Source organism: Pocillopora damicornis, chromosome 2, assembly GCF_964200805.1.
Source record: "Pocillopora damicornis chromosome 2, jaPocDami1.2, whole genome shotgun sequence".
In the NCBI taxonomy this organism is placed as follows: Eukaryota; Metazoa; Cnidaria; class Anthozoa; order Scleractinia; family Pocilloporidae; genus Pocillopora; species Pocillopora damicornis.
Genome location: NC_142671.1, coordinates 30,960,578 through 30,973,219, shown reverse-complemented (window position 1 = coordinate 30,973,219; position 12,642 = coordinate 30,960,578). Strand labels below are relative to the sequence as shown.

The following is a 12,642-nucleotide window of genomic DNA, read 5'->3' as shown; positions in this document are numbered from 1 at the left end:
GTTTCTTTTTGACCTTGGGAGGTTGCGATAAAGTCTTATCACCTAAATTTCTATCATGCATACGAGATTTACATATAAGATAATCTACCAGTTGATCAGGGCAACTAATGTTATATAGAATCTTAAAAGACAATACAAGGTAAGAAAGTATGGTGCACATTAAAATGCGATCTTGCTCATAACAATATAATTGGACGTTAAGGGTAACAGTAATAGTTAAAAGTGTTGATCCATTGTAATTCTTGTTTAGTTATCTTTAAAGACATGTAGTAGATGGGGGCGTGAAATTTCGTATGTTTATCATTAACGCACGAAGGATGATGATCACTTTACAAGAGCCTGCCAGTGATCAAAACACCCAGACACCAGATGAGTGAGGCAATAGAGTTGTAAACATCGCGAAAAATATGCTTGAAATGAGTCTTCAAATAAATAGGCTACTATGGTTATCAAATTAGATAACCACGTGCCGTCGACAACGTCTCGTGATTCTCCCCACATCTTGAGTGCTCCAGCCGCTTCCTAAATGCTTTACTACAGAACAGAGCACTGTCAAGGCTTCTCTATTTGTTTTATAATAACGAATCCGTTAAATTCCCCACGTATTACTTTTAATTTTCAAAACAAAGTTTATTTCCAAAGCGAACAACAGTGTCGTCGGCATGCTCTATACTCTCATAGAGCACGCCATAATAAGCCGATCAGAATCCCTGTTAGAATGGTTCAAACAATCTGATTGGCCGTACAAGACTGTAGCTGTCAAAAATGTCAAAGCATCAGAGTTCAAAAACCATCAAAGTTCACATTCCACAATAGTTTACAAACTTAACAGTTCCGCAGGTCGAATTTAACTCTTTCGCCTGAAGCCTTTTAGTCTCTAATACAGAATCTGAAAGTGAAATGTTCAGTGAAATCCGGCCGAATTGTGGCTTATAAAAACCGCAAGTTTTTTTCAGATGACAATTAGAAAACAAACTGTTCAAGCGTGTCTGCGAATGACGTAGCGGAATATGAAGATTTTTCGGGATGACAGCGCCGTAAGACTCGGCTGCACTGTCCTACGTGGCCTTTCACTCAACGCCTCGGAAAGAATATCAGAGCAAGCTCTTAGTTGTTCTCTCGAAGGGCGGCCGATATAATTTCTGAGGCTTACTTGACAGCGATGACCAGAGATCGCCATGGTGAGCTAACCGCGTTGGACCTGAGCATGACAACGTTACGATTAGTATGAGTTTTAACAGTTACGCCAGTTTGGCTATATTTTTCACCATTCCTGTTTTTTTCTGTTTTGTTTTGAAAGACGAAAGTATATATGCTAGACGAGCGTTAGCTGTGTTTGACTTTTATTACCTTAAGTAAGCTTGCAATCTAACTGAGTGTGAAAACCTTGAAAACTAGGACTGTCCATTTCGTTTACTCTTTGAGGATTTTCGTCTCTGCTCACGTTATAATAACGTCAATTACGGCGCCTGGCATGTTTACAAACCTTTGTTGGGTTCTTCCGTTGCTATTTGCCGACTTGCCTGTTCCGAAATTTCACTTTCAATTAAAGAAAAAAACTAGGAAAAAGTCCCGGACAGCTTTAGCTAAGCTATATGCTCTAAACTCTCATAGGGCACGCTATTTCAACAAATAACAGCTCGCGTTATATTCGAACTTTATTAATGAATCGATACTATGTTCTTCGCCTAAACTCAAGATGGTGGTTATCAAGGAGTGATAGAGGCGAAATTTTAGGCTGAGAAATAACAGGGCAGTTAAAATGGCACGTTTGATTGAGGCATGTCATTCATATTTTATTTTACCTCGTATGGTTGCCACAGGTCAGGGAATGGTCAGGGAAAAAAAAGATTCTTTGAGGTGAGGGAAAAGTCAGGGAATCTCACCTTTCATTATATAGCTGGTCAATTCTTCCAATATTGTCAGTGCAGCTATTCTTTAATATCCGAGAACGGTGAAATGTTGGGTAAGCCTATGGCCAGATTCCTAAAGAAAGAGGCCAATACGAAGAAGTTTGGAAATGACGTGGTAAGTATTGACCGCGGAGCAACAGTCAGTTAATCGATTAAATATTGCAACTGGAGATGCAACTAATTAAGAAGGCCCTATGCCGAACTCAGGTCACAAAGCTAAAGGTATTTATTTCTTCTTCTATATATAAGACGATCGATCGATTTTAGTGTGAGAAGTGTCCTCATATTCTTTAAAAATTTAAATTCCGATTCGAAATTTGGCCGACATTCATTTTCTGTAGATTTTTTCATTTCCATGGTGATATTTTTTCGTAACAAGAGTTGCATTTTTGCAAGTGATCCTCCTGCTGTGCTGTCAAGAAAGGGAACACCATAAGTACTATCCAAACCACTTCCTCTATCACCTCCTCTGGTGCGGCACACCACTGAACCCATCATGAGGTACCTGTCTTCACCTCGTGGAGGTATTTTACACTGTCTGAACATACCTACAGTATTTATTGCATTATGTGTCTTTTATTGTCTCAATTCATTCAATCTCTTAAGTCAGTTGCAACCACCTTAACCACTTCTTCTTTCTTAAAGGAGGTGTGAATCATGCTGTCATTGCAAGAGTGTTTATTGATTTAGACTGGTTATCTTTACTGAATTAGCTTTTATCATGCCGTGGGTGAGGGTCGCTAAAACTAAATAGAATTGTCCTGAACTTTAAAACCTTATTTCGTTGGTATTTTTGATTAAACTTTTAACTCCAGTGAGTGACAAAGACAGAATTTCTCCATATAAAATCAATACAGTCTCAAGCAGACAAGTAATGAGAATGAAGAAAAGTATCGATTAGCGGATTATTAGTTGATCCAATACCAAATTCTCCAAACTAACATCATAAGAATTGCAAGGGGGCAGTGAGGAGAAAAAACTAATGAGATTTTGGGAGTCTAAGGGTTGTAACGAAGGCTATTTTTAGTTGTGATTTGCCTAACGTTCAATACCTTCTGCCACGAGATACGTGTTAGTCGCAAGCATAGCCAGATCGAAGGATTGTCGAAATACTGTATAACAAGTGAATGCTTATTGATTTGAGGCTTTGATTTTAATCTGAAGTCCTCCAAACTCAGCTTCTCTTAATCCAAAGAACTTTGAAATATTTCGAAGCACTACCGTCTCCCCATTCACCCTCCCCGCCCTAATATGAAGTTGTCTTTCTGATGCGTGGTATGATGTCGATAGATTAGTCACTGACATGTGATTTTGTGATACACTAGAGTTTCACGAGTACAAAGGGTTATGTATTGTATGTCTTTTTAAACTAAAAACTATACAGTATATAGCGATTAAATTGAGTTTTGCATTGATGCATACAGATGGTTGATGCCAACTGTTGATTTACTTTTGAACAATTTTCCTTGAAATTTAACCGCGTCAAATTTTTGGACCATTTACCGGGGTAAATAAAATCACACATCGCTTATTTTCTGATCATTTTTTTTTTGTCTTCACAACGTATTCGATGACCATTCTTCTGAACTCTTTTGAAAGTGAATTCGTAACTGATATATAATTACTTTGCTCAATGTTTTAAGAATGTTTTTAGTTATCCTATACTGTATCGCGGCCAAGATTCCTATCGGAAAAAAAAGGAAAGATTTTTATGAATTTTCGAGAAAGAAAACAAACAATTCATTGTTACAACATTTAGTTTTTTCTCCCACCCAGTTTGTTATTACAAACACTTACGCACCTGTTACAACTTCCACGAATTTGATGATCTCTGCTTTGTTTTTTGCGCATCAGATCTTAAAAATTATATTTGCGATGGCTTAATTTCATTCTATTAACGTGGGTGGTGCAAAAGTACGTATCCATGCCATCAAATACTACAAGAACTTTGCTTTGCCAAATAATGTATAATGCTACGCTTTCCTTCTAGCTGTCCCCTTGGAAAGTGTTAGGGAATCAAAAAAGCAGAAAGAGATTTTTCCTGATTCATAGACGTATTTTCTGCTAAAATGTTTGTTCTTGGACCTGGTACAAACTTGTTTCGACCTAATGGAAACCTCGAGCTCTGAAAGCAGAGGTGGGGGAGGGAGGGAGAGTGTAAAAATTCTTTATCGTAGATTTTGCATTGTTATCGATGTGAGGTAATAATTAACTTACCTACAAGGAAACGCGTACATTCGGTGTGAATCTTTTCTCTCACCATTATTTTCAATCCTACATCCTTGCCGTTTTGACAGGATTGTACTCCACTAAAAATTATTGCACATGTTTCTCTGTGCCGTGGACTGTTCTCCTATGTCAGTCTATGGGAAAATCAAAGAGACAACGTACGCGTCAATGTAGTTAGGTCATCATCTCCTAAGAGTGGACACAACGCCACCTTCAATAGTTACACAGAAAGGGGCGAAGGAAAAGCCTTAGACTTAAATTAACTTAAATTCCTGAGGCCCCCATTGCATCTGGCCCCATTCCCCTCCTTTGGTTGATTCATTACCAGTCCCCACTCTGATGACGTGGGCTATTTATAGATTCATAAACATTTCAGATCAAGGAACACGCATAGGGTACACAACAAACAATGGAGGTAAGAATATTGGATGTTGACAGTAGATGTTGTTTTTACCACTTTTAAGTAGACTCTGTTAGGTGAAAATGTCAAAATATCTTCTGAGTGGCCACTTTGTTAGATATAAAAATCTTTTGGATTTATGTATCACTGACTTGTACTTAAGCTAAGGCTGTTAATCATTACCTGTCATTGTCGAATCTTTTAGTCGGAACCGTTTGCGTAGAAATGAAGCCTTACCACAATCTGCAACCGGGCTTCGTTAACTCCTTGTTTGCCTTTCCGTGTTGCTAGTACATCTGTTCCTGAACAGAACCCGACTACTGACTCGTGGTTAATTCAGGTGTGACGAAGTGACGGCCGAAGCTGAATCACTAATTCCAAAACTCATTGCTTGATACATAATTTAAGGAATTGTTGCAGGGCGCGGGTCATTTGGATCTAACCTAGATAATGCTTTAGAAACCGACCTGTGTAACAAAACAACCAGAAAGGCGGTCATGTTAGATTTCGATTTCTCTCGTTCGCATGTGCGAGGATTAGTTTTTCCTAAGACCTCTCGAGCGTGCGGCGACATGCAGAGTTATATAAAGTCAATTAAAGAACTGGTTCTCGCCAAGAATTTATAATCTCTTGTTCTTTTTTGTGCGTAAGTCGAGTTATGGATGCACGCAGGAAGTTTGGAGAGCACGAGCGAAGCGTAAGAGTTGTTCGAGCCTCTGCAACATTGGTTTAGGGAAAAAATTTTGATTGCAAGCGTCTCTTGTGGTGTTGCATTGTTTACCGTTATCATGCTCTTAATTGTCTTAGTACACCCTGTGGTTTCTTTGTAAATTAGAATTAATTTGGTTAATTCATCTGCTACTTTAAACAACAGTTCAACGACGGGGTTTTTGATAGGCGATTTGTTCTGGATTACTAAAAAGCCCCTTTTTCCTGAGGCAGAATCGTTGCTGGAGTCCTCAGTTAATATCGGCGAAGAGAAATTTTCGCCGATTTCTGCTCAAAGTCTTACCTCTTCAACCATGCATGACACATTGTCACTCAAAACAGGGAGACAAGAATGCAAAATGCTTTTTAACAAATAGAGAAGCCTTGACTGTGCTCTGTTCTGTTATAAAGCACGCAGGAAGCGGCTAGAGCACGAAAGAAGTGTAGGGAGAAACACGAGACGTAGTCGAGTGTTTCTTCCCACTTCTTGAGTGCTCTAGCCGCTTCCTAAGTGCTTTATAACAGAACAGAGCACAGTCAAGGCTTCTCTATTTGTTTTATAATAAAGAATCCGTTAAATTCCCCATGTATTACTTTCAATTTTCAAAACAAACTTTATTTCCAAAGCGAAGAACAGTGTCGTCAGCATGCTCTATACTCTCATAGAGCACGCTACAATAAGCCAATCAGAATCCCTGTTAGAATGGTTCAAATAATCTGATTGGCTGTACAAGACAAAAGCTGTCAAAAGTGTCAAACCATCAAAGTTCAAAAACCATCAAAGTTCACACACTGTGATAGTTTACAAACCAAAATAATTCGGCAGGTCGAATTTAACGCTTTTGCCTGAAGTTTTTAAATCAGAATCTTGAAGTGAAATGTTCAGTGAACTTCAGCCGAATTATGGCTCATAAAAACACGCGGGTTTTTTCACATGACAACGTAGAAAACAAACTGTTCAAGGCGAGTGTTTTTTAAATGAACGACAGCCGAATTCACCGGAACATGAAGATCGCTCGGGATGACAGCGCCGCAAAACTCGGCTGCAGTGACTGAAGTGACTTTCCACTCAACACATTGGAAAGGATATCAGAGCGAGCTCTTATTTTTTCACTCGAAGGGCGGCCGATGTAGTTTCTGAGGCTTGCTTTACTGTGATGACCGGAGATCGGCATGATAAGTGAGCCGTGCGATGGACTTCATCATGATCATATTTGCTCAGACACCGTCATGATTAGTATGAATTTTAACAATTATGCCAGTTTGGTTATATTTTTCATCATTTCTGTTTTTTTCTGTTTTGTTTTTGAACTCTATAGACTATACGAGTGTTGGCTGTGTTTGATTTTCATTACCGTACGTAAGCTTGCAATCCGATTGCTAACTGTTAGGCTAACTGAGCGTGAAAATCTTTAAAACTCGGAATGTCTATTTTGTTTTTCCTTTAAGGATTTTCGTATCTGCCCACCTTTTAATAACGTAAATAACGGCGCCTGGTATGTTTACAAACCTTTCTTTGGTTCTTCTGTTACTACTTGCCGGCTCGCTTGTTCCGAAATTTCACTTTCAATTATCGGAAAAAAGCTAAAAAGAAGTCCCGGAAAAGGTCGAACATGGTACAATTTGGCAGATGGCGTGACAGCTTTAGCTCAGTTCTATGCTCTATACTCTCATAGAGCACGCTCTTTCAACCAATGAGAGCGCGCGTTATATCCGAACTTTATTATAATGTAGTATAGAGATTAATTACAGATTGCTAGGCTAGAGAGACATTTATTTTTATTTGGTCTTCATGATAATAAAACAAAGAACATGGTAAATGATTGATCAGGGTTTTTATATTGCAGGAGTCAAAATATTCAACAACAATTTTACATATAATGTAATTTTGTATTTACAAAGGAAATGTTTGTTAAGCAACTGCTCAGCCCCCTAGGTCTTATAAAGTAGACATCCTTTGAAACCAGGCCACTGATATGAAGGAAGTCTAGTGAAATATTTTTGACAGCTTTTATTCTATTTCAAGGACGAAAAATTATCAAACTCTGGACATCTTTTAAATGAAGAGGACAACAACAATAACAGCAGACAATGCTCATTACCAAGAAGTCTTAGAGTTACTTTCCTGGCATCAGAATGGGGATCAAGCAAAGGAGGCCTCTCCACCTTAAATAGGGAATTGGCAATCAACATCGCAAAGGACCCAAGAGTTAAGGTCAGTTACTTTGTTCCAAGCTGCAATGATGAGGATAAGACAGCTGCTCATATTCACAGAATAGAACTTATAAAGGCAACAAGGCGGCCCGGCTTAGATGAACTGGAATGGCTCAACTTTCCACCGAAGGATTTGCAAATCGACGTAGTGGTTGGACATGGTGTTAAACTCGGCCATCAGGCACAAATTATTAGGGAGTCCCACGAGTGTAAATGGATTCAGGTTGTCCATACAGACCCTGAGGAACTAGGGATATATAAAGAGTATGCTAATCCAATTTCAAATGCTCAGAAAAAGCATGAAACAGAGGTAGAACTTTGCAAACTAGCTGACTTCGTTGTACCAGTTGGCCCCAAATTGTGCAAAGCGTTTCATTCTTATCTCGCCTCATGTAAGAAAGAGCAATGTTTCTTCGAATTTACTCCTGGAATTCTAGCAGAATTCTCTGAATTAAAGCAAGATTTAGACAAACGAGAAGTTTGTAAAGTCTTGTGTTTTGGTCGTGGAGATTCGGAGGACTTTAAATTAAAAGGATTCGACATAGCAGCTCGAGCTGTGGCAAAGCTAAGTCGTTGTATTCTGTTATTTGTTGGTGCCGCGAAGGACAAACTCGAAGAGACACAAAAACGTTTCCTCGATTTTGATATCCCTCCCAATCAGCTTAGGGTGCGACCGTTTTCGGATAGCCGGGAAGATTTGAAAAAGGTATTTTGCGAAGCAGACCTTGTGGTCATGCCCTCGAGAACTGAAGGCTTTGGGCTAACGGGTCTTGAGGCCTTGTCAGCTGGTCTGCCTACTCTTGTAAGTAGAAAATCAGGATTTGGAGAAGCTTTGATGAAAGTACCATTCGGCCGGCATTTTGTGGTTGATTCAGACGATCAAGATCAGTGGGCTAACGCAATTGAGGGTGTCTGCAACAACGACAGAAGCAGTCGACGTAAAGAGTGTGAAACACTACGAGACTTCTATCAGGAAGAGTACAGTTGGAAAAAACAGTGCGAATCTCTCATTGGCAGAATGATCAGCATCGTCCATAAAGGTATGGTATACCAAAAAGCTTTCCGTCGCACTATAGTCATAAGCCTCCGAATTGGTTTTCCAGTTTTTCTTTCGTCTGTCGCTAAAGTGAGTTTTCTTTTCCTCAGATTTTTTGCACAAGCTAAAGGACCAAACCATCGAAGCTTTTCTAGATTACAGTGGCACCAAATAGCTATTAATATTTTTTAATTAACTTTAAAGCATCTTTCTCCTTTACCTAAAAAATTCCCCATCGCCATTTATACTGTTGGGTAGAGATAGTCATCATCAAGATTACTTTTCCTACACAAAAACTTAACACACTCAATGCGAAAGATTTATTCGTGGCATCGAGAGATGTATGAAACCTTTATGGGCTCGCTTAGCAAATTATGTGACCGCGACTTCTTAAACCCCAAACCTCTAAAACACTACATAGCTAATTAAATAATTAAAATTTCACGTATTCTTCACATAGACAAACCAGAAGATTGTGGGGGTGCAGCAGAAAAGTCCACATTGTCACACCAGAGACAATGTGGACTGAGGCAGACGAAAGTCAGTAACGGCCTTTGTTCAGGTACGATACTCTATAAGCACCCCGTTTTTGAAAACTATAAATACATAATAATAATGATAATTATAATAATAATGATGAAATATTTGTAATAATTGGAGACTGGTATCTATTAAATTCTGACTTATCAGATTGAGGCATTGAAGTGTCTGAGCGATTGGGGAAATTTATTTCGCAGGAATTCTAGACTTTCGATAGGTAATGAGTAGGTCTCTTCCGTCTGCTATCCTCAGTTCCTTATGGGTGGAGTCTGGCAACAGAGAGATGGTATTTGAGGCGGAGGCGCCATTCTCACGGGTGGTTTTCTGTCATTCGTTTTCTATAAAACATGTAATGTGCCACCGCCTCCCGGCGAGTCCGCTTTTCATAATAAAAGGAAAGTGATATCTTTTTAAGTAGCAAAGTTCTAATTGTGTTTTCGCCTGGCTTTCTGAAAGTCAGTGCACATTCAGCTCCAGGTAAACTGCCCATTCGCATAAAACTCAGCTGCGCTACATTTCAAGAGGCAGAGAGCAAAGATCCTGCACAACGAGAAGAAGTCAAACGCCTCTTGATGTGCGAGATGACAAAACATTTTATCGAGATACATGCGGCTCAAATCCCTTCTGAAAAATTTCATCAATCACTTTGTTACTACCTACAAGGAGTGCACGACTTGATAATAAGAGAAGCAGGCGAGGGGAGCTTGCGAATTGTAGTCGAATGTAGGACAATGGAAATTCTTGAGCGTCTGTGGGATGACTATAGTTCCGGTCACCTTAATGAAGTAGCGGAAGAACGCCTTTTGACGGATGAGATAAAGGAGAAATATGAAGTGGAATCAATAGAACTGGAAACAACCATTATCATGGAGGATTACCTGGCTTGCAAACTGTCACTAACAGGTATTTCATCTTAGAGTTAAAATCCCTAGAAGACAGGTATCAAGGCTTAATTCACAGGAATGTGACTGTCAAGAAGAGGGTAATGTGTGATACGGACCAGCGCTTCCGAATGGCTGGTGGGATTGTTATCTGTATATAAATTTTGTATTTGTTACTATCCTACCATAAATACAGAAGAACCTGTCATTAAGAACGTTGAGAAGTTTCACGAGCAAAGCGGTGGGTTCAATGGAACGCAAGGGATCGAGCAAAATGGCTTTAATGCAGCGTTAAACTAAAAAACAAAATCTCACCAAAATTTTTGTAAAGCTCAACCTTTACGGGTGGACACTTATTTATCACCTACTATTCCGATACATTATTACCAGAAAAAAATGTTATCGTGTATACGCATGAATACTCACAATCAACGATTTTATCACAATTCTACCGACATTTATCTGTCTGAAACAAACAAAAAAGACAAAACAAAAAGCAAACAAACAAGGAAACAGAAAGAGAAGGGAAGAAGATGAAAATTGAGCTAAAAACTTAGGAATTGTTGTTAAAAGAGAACAAAGTTGTTTTTTTTGGATATTTGGTAAGGAAGCCTTAAGAAACCATGGGGTTTATAAAAAAAATAAACAAAGGAGAGGTCGGCTAAAGTAGGAATCTCAGTATGGGTTTTGTGAAATGAGCTCGCCTTCTGGTCAAGGTTCGAGGGTTGAAGTTCCAGAGTTGCGAGTAAAACGTCGAAGATCGAGAGTCAAAGTTTCCTCAAAATTATCAGACCAAAATTTACAGTTCAAATCGTACACCGAAAAAAAAGCAAAAAAAATGGCAAAAAATGTTGAGGATCAGTATTAACATGGTCGTTGGAGTGTCCATGATCATAAGATTTCCCATAAATAGTGGTGTTAAGGGAGGAGAAATATGATATGCTTTCATGATAATTCTTGATATTGTTATTTTCTTATACGCCATCGATCAGATTTGAATCGTGATTCAACAATTGCAGAAAATCTAACTGGCCGAAACAATGCACAACCTGTGGTCGCTCGGGACGAAGAACAACGTGAACTAACAACGGTGCACTTTGCGATAAATTGTAAGTGAAAACATCAACAACTCAAATGATAGCAGAGCATCTACTAGAAATCATTAAAATTTTTTTTGTGAAAGGTTTTAACAGTTTCACTGTAGATTCGTGTTTGAATATAACTTATAGTTCCAAAATGATGTTGTTTAACTCTTCCAAAAACCTGCTGCTCTTTATTTGTGATGATTATTTATTGTGTATTTTAGTTTAATTGTCCAGTAATTGGAAAAAGGTGGAAACCGTAGGGAAATTAATATCAGCAAGAACAATTTTTCCGAAGGCTATGACTCGCATGAACCTTTATTACATGGCTAGAAATGCACCTCCATTCAGACAAAGATCAAAGATCAGACAATAGTCAAAGTCAGAAAATTGGTTTCTACTTACATGACATTATATGTAAAATGGAAACGTTGATTTTCTTTTCATGTACATCGCCCTTTAATAAAAACGTAGACAGCGGTTGTTCAGCAAGCCCAAATGAGATCCATCCTGAACAAGAAAAAGGAAGCCTGTGTCTGGTGTCTGAATTTTTATTTGAGGAAAAGATTTCTCAAAGTTCTTTTACGGAACTACCCACCTACCTTCGACATGTAACAGTAACTCAAGATCCAGAACCAATAAAAGAGCGTGACAACAGTGTACGATTTTCCGTCGAATGCCGAGATCTGGAAAGTCTTGAACGTCTGTGGTCCGACTATCGTTCCGGTCGTCTGGATTGGATGGCCGAAAAATGTCTTCTGACAGATGACATAAAAAACAGATTTCATGTGGAGTCTGTCACTTTAGAAACAAGCATACTGGAAGAGGACTATTTGGCGTGTAAAGAGTATCTTTTAAAAAATTCTCGTAAGTTGGTAACAATACTTGCTTAGGGGATACTTGTAGACCTGGGTCAAGATGTACGAAGACCGACTAGCGCTAACCCACGGTCAAATGTTAATCTGGGTTCCTTTATTCCTTTGTTCAAAAGCTCTTTTGAAACAATTTTTTCTGTTCGTCTTAGAGCGTCCAATCATCAAATTGGTTAATCTGAATTTCCTTTTAAAATTTTCCGATCTGAAATCAGATTTCACGCTTTCTCACGCTTTCCTCAGAAAACAGCGGCAACTCGCTCATGGAAAATTGTGATGATACTGAAATCCTGGTTACTGAAGGGGCTATTCAAACAGCAAACACCGATGATTTTGGTACTCAAACATCCATAGAAGCTATTTCCCAACTGCTTGATCAAAGCAAGACTGTTATACCAATCGAGGAAAAAAATGAGACCACGGAAGAACAACAGACAATTGCAGGAAAAATGATAGGTACAAATGATTTTACTTCTGCCATTGTAATTTTCATTGTTTTTCTCAATTATTACCGTCATTATTTCATAAAAATAAGAATGGTTAGGGACTAACAAGGAAATATCGAGATATCGATAATATGTCCCATTCAGTCGTCCCACTCGATTCATTCAGTGAGATATGTTTCAGAGATAAGTTTTACAAGTAGAAGTTTAAACGAAAGGCAATATTTTGGTGACAGTTTCTGAGTACATCAAATTTCTCAAATCTTTGTGCATATTTCTGAGGACTGTTCACAGACTTGAACATTCATGTAACGAAGAACATTT

General features: G+C 38.6%; 1 protein-coding gene across 1 annotated transcript; it reads left to right on the top strand.

Moving 5' to 3' along the window:
• Positions 1-4,551: 4,551 nt before the first annotated feature.
• LOC149050825 (uncharacterized) lies at positions 4,552-12,426 on the top strand. The gene is made up of 7 exons (XM_089193319.1): positions 4,552-4,557; positions 7,277-8,504; positions 8,961-9,062; positions 9,497-9,943; positions 10,914-11,030; positions 11,478-11,870; positions 12,119-12,426. Exons 1-7 carry the CDS (start codon positions 4,552-4,554, stop codon positions 12,424-12,426), a joined length of 2,601 nt encoding a protein of 866 aa, XP_089049445.1.
• Positions 12,427-12,642: the final 216 nt, after the last annotated feature.

Bases quoted from the DNA above. Each gene is read 5' to 3' on its own strand.
- LOC149050825 (XM_089193319.1), top strand. The intron at 8,505-8,960 runs GTATGGTATACC...TTCTTCACATAG, and splicing joins GATCAGCATCGTCCATAAAG to ACAAACCAGAAGATTGTGGG. The intron at 9,063-9,496 runs GTACGATACTCT...GCTTTCTGAAAG, and splicing joins CAGTAACGGCCTTTGTTCAG to TCAGTGCACATTCAGCTCCA.